General features: G+C 55.2%; 1 protein-coding gene across 1 annotated transcript in view; it reads left to right on the top strand.

The window, feature by feature from the left end:
- Nucleotides 1–26,084, top strand: part of INPP5A (inositol polyphosphate-5-phosphatase A) — a 216,540-nt gene that overhangs the window by 184,649 nt on the left and 5,807 nt on the right. Inside the window, exons 10-12 of the mRNA XM_043987081.1 lie at nucleotides 8,554–8,649; nucleotides 9,063–9,137; nucleotides 19,052–19,125. Coding sequence (XP_043843016.1) covers nucleotides 8,554–8,649; nucleotides 9,063–9,137; nucleotides 19,052–19,125 — 245 coding nt within the window. The remainder of the gene's footprint in view (nucleotides 1–8,553; nucleotides 8,650–9,062; nucleotides 9,138–19,051; nucleotides 19,126–26,084) is intronic.

Raw genomic sequence — 26,084 nt, 5'->3', positions numbered from 1 at the left:
CAGTGGGTCCGCATGCAGGAGACTCTCCTGGTCTGTGGTGAGCATGGTAGGTGTGTGCTGAATGTGGTTTGAGTGACAGTCAGAAACATGGGGCTGGGAGGTCCCCACTCCCACCTGTCCAGGACGCGGGGGGGGGGGGGGGGGGGGGCGGCGAGGCCTGGGTGCCTGGAGGCCCTCGCCTTGTTTGGCGTTGTTGCTTCCCCGCCCCCCACCCCCACCCCAGCGCCTTTGGTCAGAGGTCTCAGCCCCGCCCCCCCCCAAGGTTGTTGGTCCTTATTAATCACTGCCAGCCTGACAAGGGGGTGATGGGGGCCATGGCCTGTGTCTGCCCATTTCCATGACTCGTTCTTCCTCGCGGACACAACCGGTGAATGGGCAGGATTCCAGTGAGGACTTTCTGGGGGGGCATGAGTCCCCCCTCCCCCTTGGACCTCAGGCCGCAAGACCCTTCATGGGGAGGGGGTCCTCCCCAAAGCCCCAGGCCCAGGGAAGCCATTCTCAGGGCCCTTTTGTGATGCACAAGCAGCCTTGGCTCCCTGGAATGAAGCTGGAGAAGGTGCCTGGCCCAGCCAGGCCTCCCTCCCTCCTTCCCTCCCTCCCTCTCCAGAGATTTGCTCCAAGCGGATTCTTTTCTTTGCTCTCTGGGGTTTGATGAAGCTCTGGGAAGCCGGCCCTGGGGAGGGATCTGTGCCAAGGAAGCCAATGAGTGAGTGCCCGGACATAAGCAAGGGCGCAGCAGCTGGGCTCTGGCCCCTTTGGGTGGCGAGCAGGCAGTGGGCAGCAGGCAGGTTCAGGCAGACAGGTGGGCAGGGGCAGGCGGACAGGCAGGCAGGGGCATGCAGACAGGTGGGCAGGGGCAGGGGGCAGGGGCAGGCGGACAGGCAGGCAGGGGCATGCAGACAGGTGGGCAGGGGCAGGCGGTCAGGCAGGCAGAGGTAGGGGCAGGGGGCAGGGGCAGGCGGGTGGCACTGTCTGGGGCTGCCCGGAATGCTCGATGAGCCGCTGGCCGGCCGGGTGCAGGCGGGAGGACAGTGCCTCATTGACATTCATGAGCCTCCCGTTTTCTTTGCGGAGATTTATCAGTGACAGGCGCCTTGCTGGCCGTGCCCTTTCTTTAGAGCCGCGGGCTCCGCTTTCAGGCCCGGCTCTTGTACAAGCCCAGCCTTTCAGCTTGTGCAGGAGTCGGGCCGAGCGGGGAACATCTGTTTGGGGCTGAGAGCAGGCAGGGCCCCGGCGGCATCCTGCCCCTTGGCGGCCCTCTGTCTCCCGGGGCCTTTGTTCCCGATTTCATGCTATCAGAGGGTCTGCATGTTTTCCTGCGTGAAGTTGTCAGGGGCATAAAAGCCTCGGATCAGGGTCACATTTAGAGGGATGGGCATGAAAAATTGGTGGAGTGTATTTGGAAGCCCACCCACCCACCCAGCAGCCCCAGATCTCCCCTGGGGCCCGCGAGCCCGCTTGAAAAGCCTGGAGGCGGCAGGACAAGCATCCCGGGGTGTGCCCGGGGCTTTGGCCAGAGAGAATGACACCCAGAGAGGGGCCTGGGGGCAGTTTCTGGGCCAGGCGCTGAAGGCCCGCCCTGCTCTCGGCCGACACAAACCCGCCCGCTTGTGCTGCTCAGCCCAGGGCCTGCGACCCGGGCAACAAGTGGGTGCTCACCAAGGATTCCCACTTTGGCGAGACAGCCCAAGCTTGCAGGCAGAAGGAGAAGCCTGGGAGGGAGCAGGTGGACAGAGAGATGCTTAATTAACGTAATGGAACCTGCTCCTGCTGGGAGTGGCTGGGGGAGGGGTGGCAAGGCCGATGATTCCATCAGCCAGACTGTGGCATGCCCAGGCCCCCGACATCGGCTTTTGTCTCGCTCTCCCCACATCTCCACCCCTGCCTTCGCTGGCCTCCTCTTGAAGGTGTTCAGTGCTGAGGCCCTTGTGGGGGTCAGCTGGGAAGAGAGCAGCCCCCAATCCTGCTTCTCTCGAGGGCTCCGGAAGGGCCCAGGCACTCCACACAAAGCCAACCCAACTGGTCTGTCGGGATGTCCCCAGGAAAGGGCCGTTGGGCCGGGGTGTGTGGGGGGAGGGTGGGAGCCCTCTGAAAACTGAGGCCCCGGCCTGGATCGGGCGGGCACTGAGGGTTCTGGGTGACATTTGGAGAGCACGCTGGGCCTCTTTGCAAAGGGCTTACTTCTCAGCATCCCTGGGAAGCCACTGTCTCTGGTCCAGGAGAGGCCCAGGCCCTGTGGCAGCTCTGCTGCCATCGAGGGTATGTGGCTGCCAGGGCAGAAGCAAGCTTCCCTTTGGGCAAAAGGCGGGCATGGCCACTGGCCCCGGGGCTTCCCCCCCGCATTGAGGCCATGGCTCTCTTGGGGTCCAGACGGCCCCCCATTTCCCACAGGTGCCCAAATGGCTGCTGCCTGGGCAGGGTCCTGGCACTCCTCAAGGGGAGCAGCCACGATCATGCCCCCTGGCATGTGGGGGAAAGTGGGCACCTCGTGCCCCCCGTTAACATAGTTTCTTTTGGGAAAGGGGGCCGAGCTCCCCGGCCTGAGCCCAACGGCCGCATCTGGCGGACACCAAGCCCTGCCGGAGCCCACTCCCTGCTCCCTGGGCTCTCCGCTCAGCAGCGCTGTGTATGTTAAACAGTCTGGGGACATCTGGCCTGATTGGTTTTAATCTGCCCTCTAAAAAGTCAACGTCTACCTCTTTGTCCCACAGTCACCAAAGTGACAGCGCTTCCCGGAAACAACGAGTGTCCTTATTTTGTGCAGGGCGCCGCGTGGCTCTGCCCCTGCTTCTCCCCTGAGACAAGGCAGCATCTGGCGGGCCCTGCCCAGCTCCGGGCCTGCTCGGGCAGCTTTGCCCCTCTGCCGGCCATGCCACACTGAAAGGCTGGCCAGGTCTGCCGGTGACGAGAGGGCAAGAGCCGCCGTGACCAATGTGGCTTCTGGGCTCCTCCTCGTCTTTGGGGTGGTCCTTGGACACCCTGTCTCCTGGCAGAAGGGAAGGGCGGCTCTGCTCCAGGATGGCCCCTGGTTGGCCGGGATGGTGCTGCCACCTCTCTCAGGACTTTGACTGGTAGGGGCCTCCCTATGAGGGGAGCTGAGAATAAAAGGCCTAACCCTCTGGTCTCTTTAGACTGTGTGTGTGCATGTTCATGCACATGGACATGCGTGCATGTGAGCGCGTTTCTGGGCTCGTTTGTGGCCAGTGCCATTTCTTGGCGCTGCTTCAGCACCAGCCATTGGCACAGGTACACCCAGGAGCCCAGCTCCTTTACTCAAGCCGGGCTTCTGACTCCCCCCTACTCAGTAAACCACAGTGGCTCCTTGCTTCCATTCGGCTCTCTAAGGCCCTTCAGAACCTGGCCCGGCCCAGCTCTCTGGCCTCACCAGACCAGCCCCTGCTGCTCCTCCCTCTCCATCTCTGCATGTGGACAGGCTGTCCGCCACGCCAGGAACACGCTTCTTCCTTAGCCAGCCAGCCAAGCACCATCTTTTACAACGACGCCTCCCCTGCCCTGGGGTGTGGATGTCAGTCCCCTGACAGCAGGGCCTGTCCCCAGGATGTGGCCCTACTGATGGGTAGGTCTTTCTTCTCTCCCTTTCCTCCCCTTCCCCACCCCCAGGAGGGAAGGGCAGAATTCTTGTCTGTGCCCACACCCCCACCAAGGAAGGCCAGGAGCCCATCCATGCTCTGGTCCCGTGTGGCTTTCCCAGGGCTCGAGATGGAGAGTCCTCTGTGGGAAGGAAGCCTGTTCTCCGATTGCCTCCCAATGAAAATGGGGGTGATGATGACAACAGTAAATGGCTGTGATGCCTTTCTTTGCCTGAGAGAGGCTGGGTGGACATGGGGGTCTCCCTGCCCACCAGGCCACACTGCCCTAGCATTGAGGAAGTGTGTCGGTGTAGCAGCGGTGGTTTGACAGGCACCAGAGGGCCTCCCCCAAATCCTGATTGACTCATCTGGCCCGGTGACCGTGGGCGAGCTGTTTTGTCAGACTTGGATCCACTGCTTCATCTGCACTATGGGAGGGCCAGCTCTGCCCTATGTGGCTCGTGGGGCCTTCACGCCTCTTGTGGATCCTCCGGCCCCAAGCCTGCCCTTCGCCATTGGGATTTGCCTCAGGAAGATGGCACATCAGGCAAAGGACACGGTGTGGCAGGACAGGAGAGGGGCCTCACAGTCACACTGACTGGGTACCTGTGACCAGTCCCATTGTGACCTGAGAAATCTGAAGGGGCAGTGTAGTGCAGTGGGTAGCACCAGGGGTCATCTTTTCCCCCTGGCCCAAGGAGCAGCTGGGCCGGTGACCCTTTCCTGGGGAGTGAGCTCACTTGTGGACTGGCTCCTTTAGCCCCTGATATTTGGGGCAGCGCAGGTGGCCGGCAGAGGGGACACCATGGGCCTCTGTCCAGGGAATCACAAAGCCCAGCTCTGCGCATAAGGGTGATCCCATCTGAGCCCCTCCCTTTCCAGACAAGGGACCAGAGACTCAGAGACACAGTCAGTGCCCCTTACGTAGAGACTCAGACCCTAGTGGACCAACACCCATGGGGTCCAGCGGCTGCCATTCCTGGGGGCCCAGGAAGGAGCATTTTGGAATGAAAGGCACATTGCTTTAGATGAGGAGGAGGTATGGCTCCCATATCCTCTGGGTGTGGGAGGGGAGGGGGCCTCGACAGGTCTGTAGCCCCCCATCTCCCTCCCCCACCCCATTCGCTGGCTCCCCATCCACCAACACTGATCTTGTCGCTTTTCATTTCAAGAAGCCAAAGACCTGGGAAAGGACAGGCCTTGTGAGAGCATTTTCATGTTTTCCCTTAAGAGACAAAAACCGGAAATCCCTTGCTAAGCTGGAAGGACGCCCAGCCCCGGAAGGTTTCTGCATGGCTGACTCTGGCTGTGGGAGAGCAGAAAAGCTCTGGGGAAGGGGCCGGCCCCAGCTGGGATGGCAAAGAAGGGGGCAGAGCTTGGCAGCTCAGGCAGGATTGGGAGATGCAGTGAGGTGACTGTGAGTCCGTGTCTGGGGGGTGCGTGTGCGTGTGTGTGCGTGTGCGTGTGCATGTGCGTGTGTGTGTGCATTATAGTGAGGGTGTATGGGTGAGTGTGTGTGTGCGTGTATGTGCATTAGCGTGAGGGGTGTATGGGTATGTATGTATGTGTATGTGTTCCGAGTGCACATATTTGAGTGAGCAGGTGTATTCTGAGTGTGCCGTATGTTTGTGAGTATGCAGGTGCAGCACTGGGTTCCGTGTGAGTGTGCATGGGTGTGCAGGTGTCTGACTTTGCATGGGTGTGAGTGTGTGTAGGTGTGTGTGTGCACACGTGCATAGAGTGCATTCTCAAGAGCTGCCTGGATTTCTTTCCATTGGCTGAGTGAGTCCTGGGGTCTGTAGATAAAGCCCCGGAGCAAGGAGTGTTCTCAGGCAGATGCCTTGCAGAGGGAGGCTCCCCCTTGACTGAGGCTGGGGGCTGGGGGCGGGCCAGCCAGCCTTGGCTGGGGAGCCCCTCTCTGAGGCCCATTCACTCCCAAAAGCTGCTTAAGCCACTTAAGCCCATTAGCATTTGGATGCTGGCCTTGGAGGGGGGACCCCATTGACCCTCACTGGGAAGGCGGCATGAGTGAAGGCTGCAGCGGCTTGTCAGGGCTTTAGCCAAGCGATGGCAGCGGGCGGGCGGGTGGGTTTTCCGCTTTGCTACGTGTTCTAATCTCCTGCGTGTTTAAAGACAACCAGACTGATTTGTGACACATGAGTCCAAAGGCGCTCTTCGGGGGCTTGACCCGATTAGCCAGGCCGTGCCTGGAATTTCAATGCCTGACATGGGGGGGGTACGCTTGGAGGCACAGCCTGCTCCTGGCAGATGACCTCGTTGGCAGCTGACTGCCCACCCAGCCAGATGGCAAGATGGGAGGTAATGCCTTGGCCAGAGGGCTGACCCAAGTCCTGGGGCAGTCCGACAGGGCGATGTCAGGAGAGAGGCTTCAGTGGGTGCTAAGAGTGGGAGCCAAGCAAATTCTCAGCCTCCGCTGGGGTGCCAACATTCTCCACCCAACCTGCTGCCCCCCCCCCAGAGTCCTTACCAACGAAGGCCCTGTGGGCCCTTTGGCCTAATGGGGGTAAAGACCATGCCCTTTTGTAAAAACCTGTGTACCCAGTCCCACCAAGCCTCTGGGTGTGGCTTTTCCAGTCCAGACATTAGCTCTTAGGCTCTATTTGGGGGCACTGATTTTCCTGGACCCCAGCCTTGTCATTCACACTGAGGAAGGGGCAGGAGAGCCCAGTGTGACAAGTAACCTTCCTACAACATGGGCAAGGAGAGGCAGCAGCACAGCCATCATTGGCAGAATGAGTGAGTTCATTCCTGTGCTATGGGAAGAGCACACCTCCCAACGTGCCCTTTGAGGAAGGTCTGGCCACTGTGGTCATTCACCCAGGAGCACCCTGCCCTCGTCTGCCAAGGTGCCCTGTGATGTGTCACAACAGGCTAACTTCTGAGGCCAAGCCCTCCCAGCCTTCCCCCCAAGGTGAGGCACCCATGCCCACCCTGTCTTCTGGTTCCTACCTTCTTCCCTTCATCTGTCACCTGGACACTGTCAGCACCTTGAGGCCAGAGGTGTGCCCAGGCACTGGGCCTCTTTCCCAATGCCAGCCACAGTGCTGTGTCCTTGGGAGATGCTTCATAAATAAGCGTTCTACAAAACAGATACAAGTAGAGTGCGCCAACAAATTAAGCTACACTTTCCAAGGTGTGTGCTTTGAGCCAGACTCAGCAAGTTCCATGTGTCTTCAAAGGTTCTGATGGGTCTTCAGTGAGAAGCCCCCTGGCCCTGATGAGCAGCATCTGCATGCCCTGAAGGACCCAGGAGAACCAGAGAAGAGCCACAGGCCTGGAAAAGGGCCAGTGTCCCCATCCCACAAAGGAGGAGAGTGGATTCTTGAGCCACAGGACTGGGCTCATGCAAGAGAAACTGTGTGAGCACATAGAAAAGGAGACCCTGACCCAGGAGAGCCTACCCGATGTCAGCAAGCACAGGGCGGGCCAGAACCACCCCAGAGCCTTTGGGGCAGCAGTGCCCGACAGGCACACATGGGAAACGCTGAGCAGAGAGAGCTCGGCCTGGGTGAACCTAGAGCACATTGAGCGGCTGTACTGGAAGAGAAGTCATCCATGGGTGGCTGCCAACTCAGTCTGAATCCTCAGCTAGATGGGCAGACAAAGCCAGGATGATCTTGGGCTTCTTTAAGACATGACCTCCACCCCGTCAGGTTGGATTGAAGCAGCTAATGAGCACTGGGCTAGAATGCAGGAAGACCCGAGTTCAAATCTTGCCTCAGACATTTAATAGCAGTGTGACCATGAGAAAGTCCATTTCCCCACCTGTGGTACAAATAATGACTGTCCCTTTCTCTCAGGCTTCTTGTGAAGGTCCCATGAAAGTACTTGGTGAACCTCTATGTGCCCTGCAAATGGGGCTCAGCCGGGCACGGCACGGATCAAAGGAGCTGCCCAATGGTGAAGCTCCCTCCCCCTTCCCTGTGGCTGCCCGGGGGCCGCTCTCTAGCCTCTAGCTCAGCATCAAGCTTCTGCTGCCCTTGGCCATCGTCAGCATTTCTGCTTTTCTGGGCTGTGCTCTAGGAAGGACACAGAAGCTAGGGAGCCCCCAGAGGAGGAGAGGGAGGGAGTGCCGGGTCCAAGGAGCTCTGTTGGTGAAAGCAGAAGAAGAAAATACTTGGGGGTGGAGCAGGAAAGAACTTGAGAGATCTGAGGGTCATCCTGTGGAAGAGGGATGGGGCGCTTCTGCTTGGCCTTGGTGGGTAGAACTAGGAGTGAGAGCCATGGGGGCAGGGAGGACGAGTCAGAGGTGCCACCTTTGAGTGAAAGCTGCTCTGAAGAACCCTGGGCTAGGGTGGGAGGCGACTTAAGGAAGGACGAAGCCCCTACTGTGCACAAGAGCTGCTCTGAGCCCTGGGCATACCGCCCCCCCCCCCCAAAGTCAGAGTGCCTTCCCTGAAGGAGTGTACAGCACACGTGGAAAGCCGGGGGGGTGGGGTGGGAAGGTGACGACAAAGGAAAACTCTCGGCCGCTTCCCCACCTTCCTCCTGCTCGGCCCTCCCCAGGCACTGGCCTCCCAAATGTCCCTGGTCTTCATCTCCAGGAGAGGGGCGTGGGATCCGTGTGGCTGCAGTGGAGACTTGCCCCAGACTCCCACTGACTGACCATAGGCGTGATAGATAGGCATGACCTCTCCAGGGGGAGGTGCCGGGCACCAAGCTCTCTGCAGGCCTTGGACAATGATTGCCAGGGCAGATGTGGGCTGTGGCCCTTGGAGGGGAGAGGCTGGTGGCTGCGGTGCATAGAGGGCAGCAGGGACCCTGCCATGTGCTCAGCATCACTGAGGCGTGATGGCCGTGTGCACCACAGTCTGCTTCTTCCGTGGGGGCCTTGTTCCCTCCCTTCCACGCTCTGCCCATCACCGGGCTGAGGGTGGCTGCCTTCTCGCCTTCCCCGCTTCAGTGCCCTAACCTCTGGCTCTGGCTCTGGCTCTTTCTGCAGACACTTTGTACCAAGGCCACGATGCAGACCGTCCGGGCAGCTGACACAAACGAGGTTGTGAAGCTGATATTCCGTGAATCCGACAATGACCGGAAGGTAGGGGCACCTCGGCCGGCAGGCGGGCGTTGCGGGCCCTGCAGGGCAGCCCCAACAATGGGCACCCGCCTATGGAGGATCGGGGGCTGGGGGCCAGGTGCCTCCCTCCCCACCTATGACCCTCTTCAGCAGGGGAGGCCATAAGGGAAAAGCGGCCCCTGACCCAGTTCCCAGGGATCTCCCGGGCTTCCTCCCTTCCCCTTCTTCAGGACGGTCCAGCTCTCACTGGGGTTGGGTGGACACTTTGTCCGTAGCTTTCTGCCTGTCTGCCTCTCCTCTGAAGCTGGGCGTGACCAAAGGGCTTGTCTGGAGAGGTGAGGGGGCAGAAGGAAAACCTGGAGTCCTCCCCATGCCCACTGAGCCTCTCCCTGGAGCCCAGCATCCTTTGCTGTATGTCCTTGCTTTCTCCCCAGGTCATGCTGCAGTTAGAGAAGAAGCTGTTTGACTATTTCAATCAAGAAGTGTTCCGAGACAACAACGGGACAGCGGTAAGCACCCCCCGCCCTGGTTCTGCAGGCCATGCCCATTTCAGTGGCACCAGGCTATCCTTGCTGGTGCCACGCCTCTCCTGTCCACCCAGCAGGGATGGCGAATCACGTTCTGGTCCCTAGAATCTAGTCCCAGGCGGTAACTTCATCCCTAGGCTCAGGGCCTGCCGTGTCCCAAGCCTGAAGCAGATGCAGCTTGGAGATAAGCATGCCAAAGGTACCGACCAGAAGCCTATGATCCTCTGGGCACACACCAAGGGTCTGGGGTGCTCTGTTGTCTAAACAGCCAAAGTCGCTTTAGAGAGAAGTGTTGGTGTGATTGCCACATGTACATCCAGCACAGAGCAGCTTGATCCACATGTCCCGAGTGCCCACTGGGGACTTTGGGCCTGCCTACCTGCCCAAATGTGCAGACACACAGATGGTCATCCCCGGCTGTGGCCAAATGGCCACGCGCACTGCAAGGCTGCGTCCACACCCAATGGACACGAGGGTCTACACTGGGCAGTGCCTAGTGAGCGTCTGCCCCCATTCCGTGTCCGCAGTCTTCAGGGTCCCCAGCATCCCTCCCTGGTGCAGCACCGGCCCCGTAGCCAAGCCCATGAGAACAAAGCCATGTCTTTGACCACTGGAGGTGGTTTCTGTCTCGGCCAATGCCAGACTCGAGGGCTTGGGAGGCCCTTGCCAGTTCTGAGACAATGCAGGGGTCTGGAAAGTCGGTGCCTTGGATCTCAGCAGAGGGTCTGAAAGGTCAACTTGTCTTGGCTTTTAACCCTTAGCCAGAATGTATCTGAATCATTGGTCTGTTCCAACCTGAAGGCATGTGCCTGCATGTGTATGTCCACATGTGGGATGCCCGTGTGTCTTTGTGCATTACCCCCAGACAAGTCTTCAGATGCCCCCTTGTTCCCAGACTCCTCCCTGGGCCTTGAGGACTTGTATTATCTTGGAGCCATCTCTACAGCCATATTAGAAGGCCACCTTGGGATGATTCAGGGCCTGTCGTGGCATTTACACCTTGGAAGGAGGCGATGCCGGGGGACCCCAGTGGAAGAGCTTGATGTCCGACATACAGCAGAGACTACAAACTGGGTAGAGGGACAGATGCAGCCGTTCCCTGAGCCTCTGACTGCTCTGACAAAGAGCCAACCTGAGGAGGGCTCGTCCTCATTGGCTGGGCCAGTTGTGAGAGCCTCAAGGGCTTGGGCATCCACACTGGGTGCTCCGACTGCAGGTAGAGAGCTCCAGATGTTCCACCTGAAAGGTCACAATGGTTCACCCTGCTAAAATGCCACATTTTTACAAGGGCCACGTTTTCTAGTATGTTTTGTGGCTACGTGGCTTCCTTACATTTAATCTGATAAGAGAAAGTGGGGCCACCCCCTGAGGCTGCTCCCAGCCAGCCATCAGCCTTCCCGGGGATCCAAGAGGGAGATGCCTTTTCTCCTGCCTGTGCCACTGTGGGCGTGTGCCCATGCAGATGCCCCACCGCCGCCCACTCATCCACGTGTGAGGAAGCAGGAAGTCTCCCCGATCTACCGTGGTGGGCCAAGATAAATGGCGTAATGAGCCGCCGGAGATCATCTCATCTTCATGGTCTCGTTAAACACGCACGCCACGGTCACCAAGAACAAACTACCTCTCAGCGAGGATAAATGTCCCTGGGCCGAAGTCGGCCCCCAAAATCCATCGCATCCTTCATCCACCACCGGGCTTGTACCGGCCTGACAGAAATTTAATTCAAGCTGGCTCCTGAAAATAATTATTGTATTTTAAGAGCAGTAATCATTGGTCGGGACATGATTGAATGTGTCCATGCCTATTGACTTTTTCTATGATTTATATGTTTGTTCAGTCGATATTCCCATCGAAATTGTATAATTAATTATAAGTGGGGCTGTCAGGGCTTCAGGATGGAGAGCCCTGATGAGTATTTGGGAAGATTAAATTTTCCTTAGCTGCACCGATGCCAGGCTTGGGAATTTTCCCAACCCTCTGGCCGCTGCTTCTGTGTGTTGAGCAGCTGCTCGAACTCCAGAGCATCGATTTTTTCCGGCCCTTTTTTTATCCGTGTGGTGTCTCTTCGGTAACAGTGGAATTTGTGCGGGTGTGCTGGTCCCTGACAAATATTTATTATCCAGAGGCTGCTTCATCATTGTCCCGACCCAGCCTCCCCACCCCCACTTTCTCTTTACATCGTAATCATGGAGAATGCCTGTGATCCGTGTGAGAAATCACAAACAGATACAAATTAAAGAGGCAGCAGTTCCTGATCATGTCTAAGCAGAAGCGTTGCCAAACCTCATGTTTTCTGCCAACTCCCCAGGAATGGTTTCCCTTCTTGGGCGTATTGATCCCAATCTGAGGCTGTGCCCATGGGACCCTGGAAAACCACATGCCCCAGACCCATCTGAGCATCCAGGGACTCTCTTGAAGCTCGCTACAGTAAGCATGAAATGAGCTACCAGGATTTGTTGATGGCAAAAGGGGCTCTCAGAGGCACCAGGATGGACCTGGGGGGCCCTCGTGTGTCTGCTGCCCACCTGCCCTCCCCTGTTGCCCTCGGGGCTCAGCTGGGGAACAGTCCGGCACACTTTGTCTTCTTCAGATAGCCCATCTTTCCCGTGGAAAAGTTTCCATTTCAAGTCTGATGGCTGTGAAGGGGAGGGCGCCACCCAAGGCCTGCCGAGATTTTGTCACATCTTTCTGAGTCTTAAAATGGCTGTTTATGCAGCACCAAAGCGACAGACTTGGTCACTTTTAGATGTCCTCGTAATGGTCCTAGCGATGGAGCCAGAGTGTGCCCCGCCCTGCAGGAAGGCACTGGGGCAGGTGGAGGCCAGGACTCCCTAGCTGCACACACAGGACCAGCGCCCTGAAGTCAGGTTTGCTGCAGCCCCCCGATAGCCAGCCCTCACAAGCCTCGGCATCCTTCCGCCTGCATGCCCCTCGTCTTCTCCCCACCTGACTCCAGAGACACAATCCTGTCTCACTAGGGGACACCAAGCCAGGCTGTTGAGTTTTGTTTCTTTAAATCTCGCATTTCCAACCAAGACTGCAGCGATCACTCCGAACCGGTCCAGACGTCACCCAGTGCCATCCTCACCTGGGCCGAAGAGCCCTGGACTGCCCCCTGTGGGACAACTGAATTCTCTGTAGTGGAATGAGGGGGAATGAAGAGGCCTCTGGTGTAAAGGAAATGTAAAATGAATGATGTTCTCCTGATAACCCTACTTGAGTATTGTGCCTTCCCATGCTCACCCTGGATCCAGGGGCCCCAGCTAGCATTACCCAAAGGGGTGGTGGGTGTTCAGGCTACTTTTCCACAAGAGCAGGAGCTGAGCTTCTGCAACTCAGAATTAATTTGACTCCGTCCAATTCGGCGTCCATTAAATAGATGGTATATGAGTAAAAGTTAATAATGACTTATGTGGAAATGATCGAATCATTTAAAATGACTATGATTTTATAATCTCAGCAGAGTCCAAAATGAAAAATGATCATCGGCTCATTTCTGATCATTGGGAGCCCCGCGGCGGCAGGCGCTGCTGAGAACAAGTCAGTGCAGCCTGAGTCCACTCTCTGCCAGCTGCCCCACCCCCCCTCTCACCCCCAGCTGTGGAATCCACACCAAAGGGGTGTTGGGGGAGCTTGGCACCCAGAGCAGGGCTCTGCTGTCACTGGAGGGATGGTCACCTCTTCCCAGCCACGGGATCGTATGCCCCCTCCCAAGGGCTGGGGGCTCAGGTCTCATGCCCCCTGATGTTGAGGCCCTGTTTCTTATCTGCTCACCATGACGTGCCACACCAGCTGCCTGCGATTCCACTCTAGCAGTGATGAAAGCAGTGTGCGCACCTCCAGTTAAGACTGCCCCGTGAGAGACTGCCAGGGGCCTGTGAGCTTATCCATGAGGCTGGTGTCTATACAGGACTTGAAGGCTTGCAAAACTCTTCCCAAACATTAGGTCATTTGGTCCTCTTTGACATAGATGCTGTTATTCCCCCCATTTTATGGATGAGGAAACTAAGGCAAACAGATTATGGGTCACACAGCTAGTATATGTCTGAGGCAGGACTTGAACTGGGGTCTTCCTGACACCGGGACCCATACTGGACCCTCTGTAGCACCCAGCCATCTCATGAAGCTAAATGCTTATTGACGGCAGGGATGATTTTCTGCCCATCTTTGTATTTCCGGTGCTAACCACACTTCTTATCACCTAGTAAGTGTTTCATAAATGCTAGCTGGCTAGCTGATTGATACACAATGAAAAATCCAAACCAGATCCAGACTGACCATTCCATCCATGAGTGTGGGAGGGGACAGAGCCCGACCCAGGCACCAAGCCTGAACTCTAGAACTGAAACTGAAAATATGAGTGAACAGAAGAAGACACAACACTCTGAAGAAAGACCGGGGTTCACGTCATACCCAAAAGGTTTGCCCAGAAGAGGAGAGGTATTCTGCTGCAACTACTGCATAGCCTCGCAGCTCTTGTGGACTACAACGCTCCATGGAAGAAATCAAGCAAGACATTAAAAAAAAAGAAGGAAAGAAATTGTGAGGGAAATAAGAGCTTTTGGAGAAAAAAATTGGAAGGTCCTTAGAACGGAAGGTAGAAAGCTTTGGCCAAGTAAGGAGCTTCTGGAAAATTAGGGTGGGTGAAATGAACATCAACAGCTTCATAAGCCAAAATATGTAAGACAAAAATAAAAAAGTCATGCCTCTCATGAAAAATAACTGTCTTGTTGTCCCTTGTGCTCAGAGAGGACAAAAATGGCATCACTGTGTTGGGGTCAAGGTGCACAGTGTCTAGCCACAGCTGATCAGACCAACATGACCGTGGAAGACTCTGCCACACATTGGGCACAAATAGACTGCAGGAATGTTTGTAACGGAGATCCCTCTACTATGCACTTCTCCTGTTGCCTTTGAGCTATTGCAACTCTGCTTCTCTCATAGAGCACAGCACCTTCTTTGATTCGGGCACGCCGTGCTGGGCAGTCCTGGGCCAGTGTCACCCATGTCTCACAATTGAGACCTCAAGAGTGTCCTGGTATTCCTTTTCCTCCATGGGATGGCCTGCTTTGTGGGAGTTCTCTGTAAAATTGTTTGGCATTTGAACAACATTGCCAGCCCATCGGAGTTTTGTACTTCGTGGTAGAGTTTGAATGCTTGGCAGGTTAACCAAAAGGACCTCAGTGTCAAAGAACAAGTCATAGTAACAATACATAGTTCATAAAACAAAAGAGCAACGATAAGGTAACAGCAAAACTTTTAGAACTCAGCCAAAGCAAGTCTTAGTTAAAATTTTTATATTGATATTGCGGATATTTTCACCAATAAAGGACAGAAAGGAGGCAGCTAGGTGGTGCAGTGGATAAAGCATTGGCCCTGGATTCAGGACGATGTGAGTTCAAATCCGACCTCAGACACTTGACACTTACTACCTTTGTGACCCCGAGCAAGTCACTTAACCCTCGTTGCCCCACCACCACCACCAAAAAAAATTAATGAGAAAGAATAGACCAATGAATTGGGTGTGGAACTAGAAAATCAACAACTTTTTTTTAAAATCTAACTGAACAGCAAAAGAGAACTATTGAAATAAATAATAGATGTAGGAGCTATTTCTAATACTATTAAGCTATTCAATACTCTGATTTTAAAATGATAAGAAAACCAAATTTCCAGCATCAAAATAGTTTTAAAATCCACAACAAATAAATTATTAAAATTATTTTGCCCAATTCTATTTCAAATAATTATATTTAACTTATTTTAGTTTGATATTTTAATATGTGATTCATATGTGACATTATAATTATGATAATTTGAATGAAATCTATGATATCTGCCAAAATATAAAATGACTAGATGAATGGAACAAGAAGGAGAGAATGAAAATAACTCATTCTTAGAAAGGGAAATTGAACAAGTCAATAAAGCAACTCCCAGGGGTTGGGGGAAGAACCTAGAAAAGAGAGAATTCTGTACAAGTGAATGCTCTCAGATACTTCAGAAGGCATTTGATTTCAATATTCATAGATTATTTATAAAAATATGGAAGAAAAAGATAGTAGCAAACGCTTGCTATAATGGTACTGATTCCCAAACCAAGGAGAGACAAAGCTGAAACAGAAAAATAATGATCGTCATCTCTAATGAAGATCAGGGCAAAGTATCGATGAAAATGTGAGCCAAGAGAACAGATCATCACAATATAAATGTTATACATGATGATCAGGTTAGCTTTATACCACATCAGTTCAATGTTAGTTAAACTATAACAAAAAGCCACATCAATAAGAAACAACTAAAAATCCCATTATGATGTTACTAGGTGCAGAATGGCTTTTTTTTTTTTTGATGAGGCAATTGGGGTTAAGTGACTTGCCCAGGGTCACACAGCTAGTAAGTGTCAAGTGTCTGAGGTTGGATTTGAACTCAGGTCCTCCTGACTCCAGGAGCAGTGCTTTATCCACTGCACCACCTAGGTGCCCCCAGAATGACTTTTTTTCTTTTACTTTCTTTCTTTCTTTTTTTTTTTTATGGTGAGGCAATTGGGGTTAAGTGACTTGCCCAGGGTCACACAGCTAGTAAGTGTTAAGTGTCTGAGGCCGGATTTGAACTCAGGTACTCCTGACTCCAGGGCCAGTGCTCTATCCACTGTGCCACCTAGCTGCCCCCCTTTTTTTAAATTAAATTTTATTTTATTTTATTTTTGCAGGGCAATGAGGGTTAAGTAACGTGCCCAGGGTCACACAGCTAGTGTCAAGGGTCTGAGGTCAGATTTGAACTCAGGTCCTCCTGACTCCAGGGTCGGTGCTCTATCCACTGTGCCACCTAGCTGCCCCCACAACACTCCTTTTTAAAAAAACATTGAAGATCATAGGAATAGGTGGACAGTTCATTAATACAGTAAAGAGTATGCATCTAAATCCAAGAGCTGGCATTATCTGTAATTGAGAAACACTTTTTCCAATAAGATCAGGAATCAAATGATGACAGCTGTTTCCACCAATGTTCTCAGATATGGTTTTAGAAATGCTAACTATAGCAATAAGACAGGAAATGGAAACTGAGGGAATAAGTCTGGGCAAAATGAAAAGAAAGTTCCCGCTTCATACAAATGGATATGGTGATAAACTTATAGAAGACTCAAGAGATTCAACTCAGTATTGATTGGCACAATTAACATCTTTCAGATGGTGGGCTATAAAATAAGTCCATGGAAATCATCAGCCTTTCCAACTGTTACCAACAAAATGTAGCAGGAAAAGATAAGGTGAAATCCATTCAAAATAGCTACGAAATGTATAAAATTCTTGGGTCCCACAGGAATTATGGGAACATAGCTAAACTAGAAGCGGCTGGGGGGTGTGGTGGATACAGCACAAGACATGGAGTCAGGAAGACCTGAGTTCAAATCCAACCTCAGATATTTTGTTTTGTAACCCTGGACAATTCATTTAACAGTTTCCTCATCTGGAGAATAGAGATAATGATAGTACCTCCCTCCCAGGGTTGTTAAGGAGATTAAATGAGCTAATATTTTGAAAGTGTTTGCAAACCTTAAAGCAATATACAAAGCTATTACTATTTTTTTTTTTGCAGGGCAATGGGGGTTAAGTGACTTGCCCAGGGTCACACAGCTAGTAAGTGTTAAGTGTCTGAGGCCGGATTTGAACTCAGGTCCTCCTGACTCCAGGGCTGGTGCTCTATCCACAGAATAGCATTATTTTATAAGAAATAAAGGAACAGGTTCAGAAAAACTTGAGAAGACTTGTGTGAACTGATACAGACTGAAAGGAATAGAACAAGAAAACCTTTTCTAGAATACAAACAGCATTTTAAAGGAAAACAACTGGGAAAGAATGAAGAATTGTAATTAATGGGATAACAACCTACGACTCCAGAGGCTAGATGATGAACCTGCCACCACAAGGTGCTGAACTACAGGTGCCAGATGAAGCTGTGTTCCCTAACATGGGAAACTACTGTCATGATGGCAAGAAGGGGAAGACAGTCCCTGAAACCTTGAGAAATGCATCACAATCGGTACAGAGGAGACAGACAACAAGACAGCTTTGAGACTGCCAGATGCACTTTTTGTTAGCTTTTAAACATAAAAATTGTATGTGGTTGGGGCAGCTAGGTGGCACAGTGGATAAAGCACCAGCCCTGGATTCAGGAGGACCTGAGTTCAAATCTGCCTCAGACACTTGACACTTACTAGCTGTGTGACCTTGGGCAAGTCACTTAACCCTCATTGTCCCATCCCCAAATTGTATGTGGTTGAAGTTTGCCTGTTGCCAAGCTGTCCCCTTTTCCTGTCCTTCTCCATGCTCCTGTTCACTTGTGTTTGTCAAGTTCAAGTTCAGGATAGATAACAAAAAATTAATCTGTGAAGCAGTCTGACCCTCTGAGAGGGCTGGCACTGAGGTCCTGTGGCAGTCTCTGTTCTGAGGGGTCCAGGCAGGCCCCTCCAGGATGAGAGCAGACAGCAAGATCTGAGGTCTCAGAGTTGTGTGTTGGACGACCTCCATCCCAAAATGTTTGTCCCTGGACCCTCACCACATTAATGGCTGCCCATGTCTGGTGCTGCCCGTCTGCAGTGGATAGCACTACCCACCATGTGCTGAGCAGCAGCTGGCATGATCTCAGGGCCAAGGGACTCTGTCAAGTGTCAATGGTCAAGTGTCAGTCCACTGAGGCCACCTTCTCTCTGGCCACGTGAGGCAGCCATCTGAAGTTAAAGAGTCTCTAGGGCTGTACCCAGAGTCCAATCTTGTATTCCAGGGGTAGTCTTGGGGACCCCATGTGAGCACGGGTCACAGGAGGCATGGACAGACCACTGGGAATCTCTCCCCTTCCTTGGTTTTGTTTGCTTCATCTTTTCAGTCACTGAGAAAATGCCACCCACTGACACTGAACTCATGACCACTGTTGGTGTATGCACCTCTACTTTGGTCATTAGGTGGGGGCTACAAGTCAACAAGTGTTCCAGCATCCCCCCAGAGAACCTCCTGCTTCCTCAGCAGGGTGGTAGTGCCATGTCAGGGAGCCAAAGGAGTCAGGGGCAGCCCCCTGACCTTGGGTCTCTGAACGTGCCCAAGTGGGCAGGCCTCAGCCTTGGTGCAGGTGGCTCAGGTAGAGGCTTTTCCCACAAATAATTAACGTGGGCAAATAGCTGCTAATTGCACATTTCAGGAATGATTGATGAGGCAGGGGAAGGGAGAGGGGCACACAATCTCATCTCACTGGAAACGGCAGCCATTCTTACTGCAGGATCAGCACAGCTGTGAGATGGGACATGATTAATGAACATGAGCCAACATGGAAGGAGCCATCAGGAAGGAGGGCGGGTGGTGCACGCACCTGCGGGGGATGGGGGCTGCCTGCCCTAGTCACTGTCCCCTTGTGCCCTCAGCAAAGCTCTTCAGGCCCGGATCACAGGGTGCTTCAGGGTCACCAATCTGAGGCCTCCTGGATGCCCCCATCAGGGCCACTTCTCCCAGCACAGTCAGCAGCTCAGTCTGCCCTGGCCCAGGGTCTCTCTTGGCTGGAAGGTCAGAGAAGCCCCCCATGTGTGTCTGGAGGGCAGGGGAGGAGGGCTGGCTTGCTAAGGGAGCAGCAGCAGCCTCTAGGATGGGTGGCACAGTCAGCCCCAGCATACCTGGGCATTGTGCACAGCATGGGAGGACCATACCTCCAAAGGGGCCTGTGTGGGAGCTGTCCCAGTCAGTGCTTGGCCTCAGCTCAGGTCAGTAACCAGGCGCCTCTCTTCCCAGGTGGTCCAAGAAGCTCCCAGAGGCAAAGTGGCTGTGTCCCTTCCTTGTCTCAGCCCCCACCCCCACACCTGGCCCCTCCACAGTCATGGCTCACTCTGGCATCTCTTCCCTTTTTTGTAGCTTTTGGAATTCGACAAAGAGTTGTCCGTCTTTAAAGACAAGTTGTATGAACTGGACATCTCGTTCCCTCCCAGGTAAGTGAGCTTCTCCATCCTCCTTGTCTGGGTGGCCCTTCTGGCCACAGAGGGTGCAGGGGTGGGGGCAGGCTGCCTCTCCCCGCCCACCAATTCTGGAGCTTCCCTCCCCTAGGCACAGGGGACTGAGGACGCCATTCTGGGCAAAGGACATTCTCAGGGGAGAGAAGGCGGCCTCCGCAGGATAAAAAATGTGATTGTCGTCCTTCGGCTAATCAGTTTTCTTTGTATTGGATACGTTTCCAATGTGATTCTGAGAGGGTGCATCAGCTGCTCCAGGCTGCCCAGGGTCCCTAATGGCCAATCGGCCAAAAAAGGTTCAGGGCCCTGCTCTGGAGCCCAGAGCTGCTGCAGGGAGACGGGGGAGGCTTCCTTTGGCAAGCACTGCAGACGTTTCCCCTCTAGCACAGAATGAAGATGTTCTATTGTGGCCAAGGGCCTGGCTCTAGGAACACACATGCACGCACACATACGTACACACACACGCACACACACATGCACATGCACATGCAGTGCAGCAGAAAGCCGTGTACCGGAGAGAGGAAAGGAGACACCAGAGGATCTCAGCCACCTTGGTGTTTACAGGAACACCTATGCAGGGTGGACGTTGGAGCCTGGCTCGGGGAGACACAAGAGGAAAGGTCGCTCCTGTCCTCTGGGGCTAGAGGCTTGTCCTGCCACGGAGGGACTAGAGTCATTCTGTTGGATCCCAGAGGGCAAATTTAGGATGGAGCCGAGGAAGACTTTGACCAGGGAGGGCAATTCCAGTGTGGACCAGGATGCCTCCTGAGCAGGGAACTCCCCCTCAGCGGAGGCTGCTGCCAGGCCAGTGAAAGGTAGCTTCTGAGGCTCGGCCACTCGGTGTTTGGAGGGTCACTTAGCTCCAAGAGTCCTGGAACCAGTAAGGAAGAAGGAGCCCACAGAGGGAACAAGAGCCTCCTGCTGACTCTGAGATCCTAGGGTTCTGGGTCAGCCCTGGGGGACAACTGAGAGGGAAATGAGAGCAGGAAGGGCAGCCGGTGCCCACTGTGTGTGATGCCTGGTGTCGGGCTTAGGGGTCGTCTCTGTCCTCTGGGCCGGGCATGTCCAGCTGTTTCCAGGAGAAGGACCTCCAAAGAGGTGGGGTGGGGGGTTATAATGAGGACCCCCTAGGGCTTTGGGGTGCTTGTAAGTGAGCCAGACTTATTCACCGGAGTGGCATCTCCAGACACTGGAGGAACATGCCTTGGTGGGCTCTCCCCAGCTTCTTTGGCCACTGCCCTGGGGAGCTACAGCAGGCTTTAGAGCAAGGGAGAGACTGCTTAGAGGAGGTCAGAGTTGGTCTGATCGTCTCCTCCCTGAGCTGAGGGGGCGACAGGGCACAGCAAAGAAGGGAACCATGAGGGACTGGTGAATGGGTTCAAGAGACTCTCAGGATGTGGAATGGTCAGATCCTGGGGTCCAGTTGTTCCATCTCTTGGTCTGCCCTATTAGACAGGGCGCTCCCTGAGGCCAGGGACTGTCGGGAGGTGTTTAGTGGTGCTTGTGGACTGTGGCAGCCTTGGGCACCTCCTAGGCATGCTCCTCCCTGGGCCCCCCTCCCCTCCACCACAGAGCCACCCAGAGCTCTGTGCTAAGCCCGCTCCTCTCTGCTGATCCTGTCTGCTAATGCATGCCATCTCTCCTCTCCACCCAGGGGTGAGCGCTCACCTCCTCTCTAAGCCCAAGTCACCAGCTTCCTGCTGGACAGCTCCTTGCAAGCTCCAGATGGCCCACTCCCTAATCCAGCCCCACTCCTAGCTCTCCTGTCTCAATAGAGGACACCGGCATCTTTCCAAGGTCCCAGATTTACAGACTTGTGAGGCTTGAGGGAGAGAGACAGAGACAGAGACAGGAGAGGAGAGGAGAGGGGAGAGGAGAGAGAAGACAAGACAAGAGAGACAGGAGAGAAGACAGAGAGAGGAAAGGAGAGGAGACAGAGACAGAGACAGGAAGGAGAGAGAGGGCTTACTGTGACCTCCCTCTCTTAGCACAAGTTCTGGGATACCGCTGAAGCAAAGCTGAGGCTGGCTGGGCGGGTGGGGGAATACAGAGCTCTGTCCATGGTCCTGGGGGGTGAGGGTGAGAGCCAGAGCCTCCTCCCCTTCATCTTGCCACGCCCCCCTCCTCAACCCCTCCCCTCCCCATTGCCCGGACCAGAGCCTTCCCACCTCCTGGACCTGCTCCTGGTGTCTGTTCTAGACCCTTCTCTCCCAGCTGCCCTTTTCCTCCCCTGCTCAGGGCAGTCCCGTGACTGGCATCGGAAGCCCTTCCTGCTCTGCCTTTCGTCTCTATGTGGACACACATTTCCCTTGTTCCGTCTGCCCGCCATCATCTCTCTCCTCCAAGCCTTTGCGCTGTCCGTCCCCCACACTCAGAATCTTGTGCTTCGTTTCCTCCCTTCGAGGCCCTGCCCAGATGCTACCTCCTCCAGGAGGCCTTCCTGGATCTGCCCCCCACCCCACCTCCCGAAGGCTGCTTCTGTTTGGGCCCTGTGTCTCTGTTTAATTTGGCCTTACATTGGGACCCCGATCTGCCAGCGTGGCTAAGCACCCACTGTGTGCTGCAGGCTGCAGGACACAAGAGCAGCCTAGCTTCTCGTGGGGAGTCCTCAGGGACACAAAGAGAAGGGGAATAGACAGCAGCATGTGCAAACCAGCAAAGGCCTTTCAGACATGGGGCCCAGGCATAGAGAGGGAGATGGGAGCTCGGTGAGGGAGAAGAGGGTCAGGGTGGATGGGTGACGGACTGGAGGAAGGGGGAATAGAAAAGACAGCTGGGGCGGCTCAGCTTTGGTCCCCCCTCCTACAGGAAGCCGGGCGATCCTGACTGTCTCTGCAGACCGCCCCGGACTGCTGTGCCTTTCTCTGTATTCCCAATGCTTGTATACCATAGGGGCTTAATAAATGTCCTCGCTTTAGAAGGAGGGAAGGGGAGACACATTTATTAACTGCCTGCTCTGAGCCAGGCATTGTACTGAGGGCGTCCATCCTCACACCAACCCTGGCAGGCGCTATTAGCCCACCTGATGCTTGGGGAAACCGAGGCAGATGTTAAGAGACTTGTTCAGGTCTTCCTGTCTCCAGGACCCGGGCTCTAGCCACGGTGCCATCCGGCCTACTGTCTGGAGGTTTTATGATCAGGCTTCCTTCTTGAGTCTAGCACTTGGGGGGCCTCTGGCTCTGGGGCAGGCTGTAACAGCACCGACTGTGGGGGTCCAAGGGAGGGGATTCTGAGGCAGAGCTAACATGCCTGAGGAGTGGCTCTTAAGGGTGGCTCTCCTGTAAATGACTGACCCTGCCTCTCCTTCCGCTCCACTCTAGTTAAGCCTGTGACAGCCAGTGGGGGCAGGGAAAGCCTGGGGGGGGGGCAGGCTCCTTGTTCCTCCCCCAGTCCTTGGCAGCCCAGCCCATGCCCCCTCCTGAAGTGCTTGGAGCTCCTTGGCAGAGCTGGGCTGTTGGGCACCCCTGGGTCCAGAGCCTTTTACAGGCTCAAGACAGAATATTTTAAATAGTCCGTGATTCCTGCCTGCACTGACTCCAGCTGCCAGGCCCTGGAAGCATGGACATGACATCAGAAACAGTGAGGAGGAGGTAGCGAGGGCATCGCCGGCTCGTTATTGGCTCCTCCTCCTTTGTAAGGATGATCTCTGGTGGAGACCCTCCAAGCATCTCAAGTTCCATTTAAACTGGTTGGGGGAGACTTCCCGTGCCCTTCCAACAGTGGTATCACCTGTTATTTTTATGTGTGTGTGTGTGTGAGGCAATTGGGGTTAAGCGACTTGCCCAGGGTCACACAGCTAGTAAGTGTCAAGGGTCTGAGGCCAGATTTGAATTCAGGTCCTCCTGAATCCAGGGCCGGTGCTCTATCCACTGCGCCACCTAGGTGCCCCCACCTGTTATTTTTAAAGCTTGGAGAATAGAAATGCTGTTCTGTGTGGGCAGGTAAGCCTGACAGAGAAGTGGGGGGCCACAGGGGCAGGATGTGACATACACTGTCAGATGCACTCTCTTTGTGTGTTCCTCTGTGTGTCTTTCTGCACCCCCCCACCCCCAGGGGGCTGTTGCTGCATTGTTTCTCTCCATAAGAAGGGAGGGTTCGATGGGAGAGGGTGGGAGAAGAGTGTATCCAGAAAAGTTGCTCTAGAGAGGTCGGGTGCTGTTGTGGGGGCCTTTGGGGGTTTTGCAGGAGAGGTGCCGCTGCTTAGGGAGCGCCTTGAAGGGGGTGCCTAGGAGGGGCACTGCCTAGGAGGGGCTGGTACCCAGGAGGGGGCGGTGCCAGGCCCAGGGGGTCAAAGGTGGCACCTAGGAGGGGGCAGCCCTAGGCCTAGGAAGTCAAAAGCAGTTTGCACTGCAGCAGTGTTGGTGCCAGAGACCCTGTATCCAGGCATGGGTCCCCCAGGAGGCCGAAGCCCCAAGAAGCATGGTCCTGGTGCTTTGGGTACCTGACTGGGCAGAACCGGAGGCCCCTTTAGCGCAGTCGGGTCAAGAGCCCCCCGCTGGGAGGCAAAGCCTCTGCCCGAGTCCCTGTTGGGGGCCCACCAGGCATCTCCTTCTTGGGCCATTCTCCCTTTCTTGCTCTGGTGTTGCCGGGAGGCGGCACTTGTCCCCAAGCAGGAAATTGGTTGTTTAAAGAATGGGGGGGGGCGGGGGGCACCGCTGTCCGGACTCTTCGGCCTTTCCAGACTCACTTGGCTGGCTTGGTTGCACGTGCCCAGCTTTGCTTTGATCTTGGCACTTACCCTTGGGGCTGCTTGGCTCCCAGTTCCCAGAGAGCCGTCCCTACAGCCCCTGGCGTGGGACAGCTGCCCTCCCTCCCGGCCCCAGAGCTTGGCAGCATACTGGGGAGGGGCTGAAGGCTGGCCCTGAGTCTGAATGAGCATGAGCAAGCCGGCGCCTCCCCTGGGCCTCCGTGAAATGGGGGCCTGGGCTCCAGCTGGGAGACCTGTGGTGTGGCCCACCAGCCTCGCTGCAGGCAGGCCCTGGAGCCAGCGGGCAGGGAAGGGGGTGGGCTGTAAGTAGGGAAAGGACAACAAGGCCGGGGTGCTTAGTTGGGAAATTGGCTTGGAGCATCGGCCAAGTGGCCCCTGCTCGTAGGGTCTAAACACTGAACCTTCTCGTGGTGGGCTGCCACCCTGAGACCTGGGGTGGTTGGGGCCCCTGGGATTTCTGATTGCCCAGACATGCAGGGGCATGGGGAGCTCCAGCCAGGAGCCTCCCAGGGCCTTCCTCCTCTTCCTCTTGCTTCTCCTCCTCTCGCTCCCCCTCCCTCCTCTTCTTTCTCCTCCTCCTCCTCTTGTTCTTCCCCATCGCCTCCTCCCTGTCTCCCTCCTCCTCTTCTTCCTCTTCCTAACAGAAAATGACCCTCCTAAGAAGCAAGAACTGGGGGCTGCCGGCAGATTCCTTCCCAGAACCGCCCCCCCCAGCCTCTCTCACGTTTCTGGTGAAGAGTGTCACCTGCAGCGAGACAGAGGCCTCTGGGGCCTGGCACAGGTGACCCAGACAGGCCAGCTCCTCCAGAGAGTCCCCAGGGCCCCAGTCAGTCAGACTGGGGGGGCAGCATCTCCCCACAAGCTTCTCCAAAGTCTCCCCAGGAGGAGCCAGGCCACTGGGGCAAGTGCCTCTGCCCCCAGCCAGACTCCCGGTGAGGCCATTGCCTACATGCCCGTCTCCGGGCTAGTGCCAGGCCTTCCGATCCACCCCCTCTCTGGGCATCTGAAGCCCCTGTGGCTGCTCAGAGGGCACTGTGCCTCCTCTCCCTGTGCTCCTGCTGGGCACGGGGCTTCCCAGGAGGGTCGCTCGGCCCCTGCTCAGGGACCCCAAGGGGAAGCCCCTTTCGATTCACTGATGGTAATGGCTGTGCCACATGACTGGTGACATGGAGCCCGTCCTTGTTACCGGTCATGAAGGTGACGTTGTCGTTGTTACTTAGGCTGCCCAAAGCAGGCAGCTGAGCTTGGGAGGGAGCACCTCCCTCTTTTCCCAGGCATCCCTCTGTGAGAATTGGCATGGACAGGTGGCGCCGCACACTGCCCATCACCTCCACCTCCTAGAACAGGTTGTTGTCCGCCCAGGGCTGCAGACCGGAGGCCACCTTCCCTTCTCTCTCCCTGAAGCTGGCTGCCCAGTTTGGGACCCGGAAAACTCCTGCCTCCTTTTCCCTCCCAGAAATTTCTCTTCCCCCTTTTCCAAACTGCATCTGGCTGTTGCCATCCATAGGAGACTTGCCAGTGCCAAGCTAGGCGGACTTTTTGTTTTCCTCACCTCCCACGAGTCCGCAGCCAACCTGCCCCTCGGAAGCAAATCCACCTCAGAATTTTAAAGACAAGCTTTGTCTGTCCCAGCCTGGGCTGCTCCTGCAGCCACAAGCAAACAGAAGGCGGCCACAATCACAGAAAAGTACCGGGGCACTGTGGTGAGTGACTCCAGGTGGGTAATTGTTCATTTTATCACCGCTCCCCATTAATGATGGTGATTAGACCTGGCCAGATAGGCTAAGCTGGTTCCCTCGCTCACACCCACCTCCTGGGTTTGCTTTCAGATAAGTCCCCACCCACTAATCTCCCGTATTAATCATTCTCTTAAAGGGCCTCTGGGCGTTTATCAGCCTCGGCTGTCAGGCAGTTTCCGGGCTCTGGCATCTCTGGGTCCTGGCTTTTCCCGCTCCAGGCTCCCCTCCACCCCCAGTGGCCCTCTCTCAGCTAGTCTGTCCCGTCTACCTCAGGAGCTTGTGGGGAACAGCCATCTCCTCGGTCGCAGCCTACCCTAGGCCCATGACCTTTCCATGCCCACTGATGTTTTTCTCCGAATGACCTTTGGAATGACGCGCCCGCTCCCTTCCGTCCTCATTCCGAGTCCCACCACAGCTGCCACCTCTGTGGGGAGAGTCCCCTCCCCCCGCAGGAGGCAAGGTCACCGCACCGTGAGCCTGGCGAGGAATCC

Source organism: Dromiciops gliroides, chromosome 2 (assembly GCF_019393635.1).
Source record: "Dromiciops gliroides isolate mDroGli1 chromosome 2, mDroGli1.pri, whole genome shotgun sequence".
In the NCBI taxonomy this organism is placed as follows: domain Eukaryota; kingdom Metazoa; phylum Chordata; class Mammalia; order Microbiotheria; family Microbiotheriidae; genus Dromiciops; species Dromiciops gliroides.
Note: the sequence above shows the minus strand (reverse complement) of the source record. Positions and strands in the feature narration are given on the sequence as shown.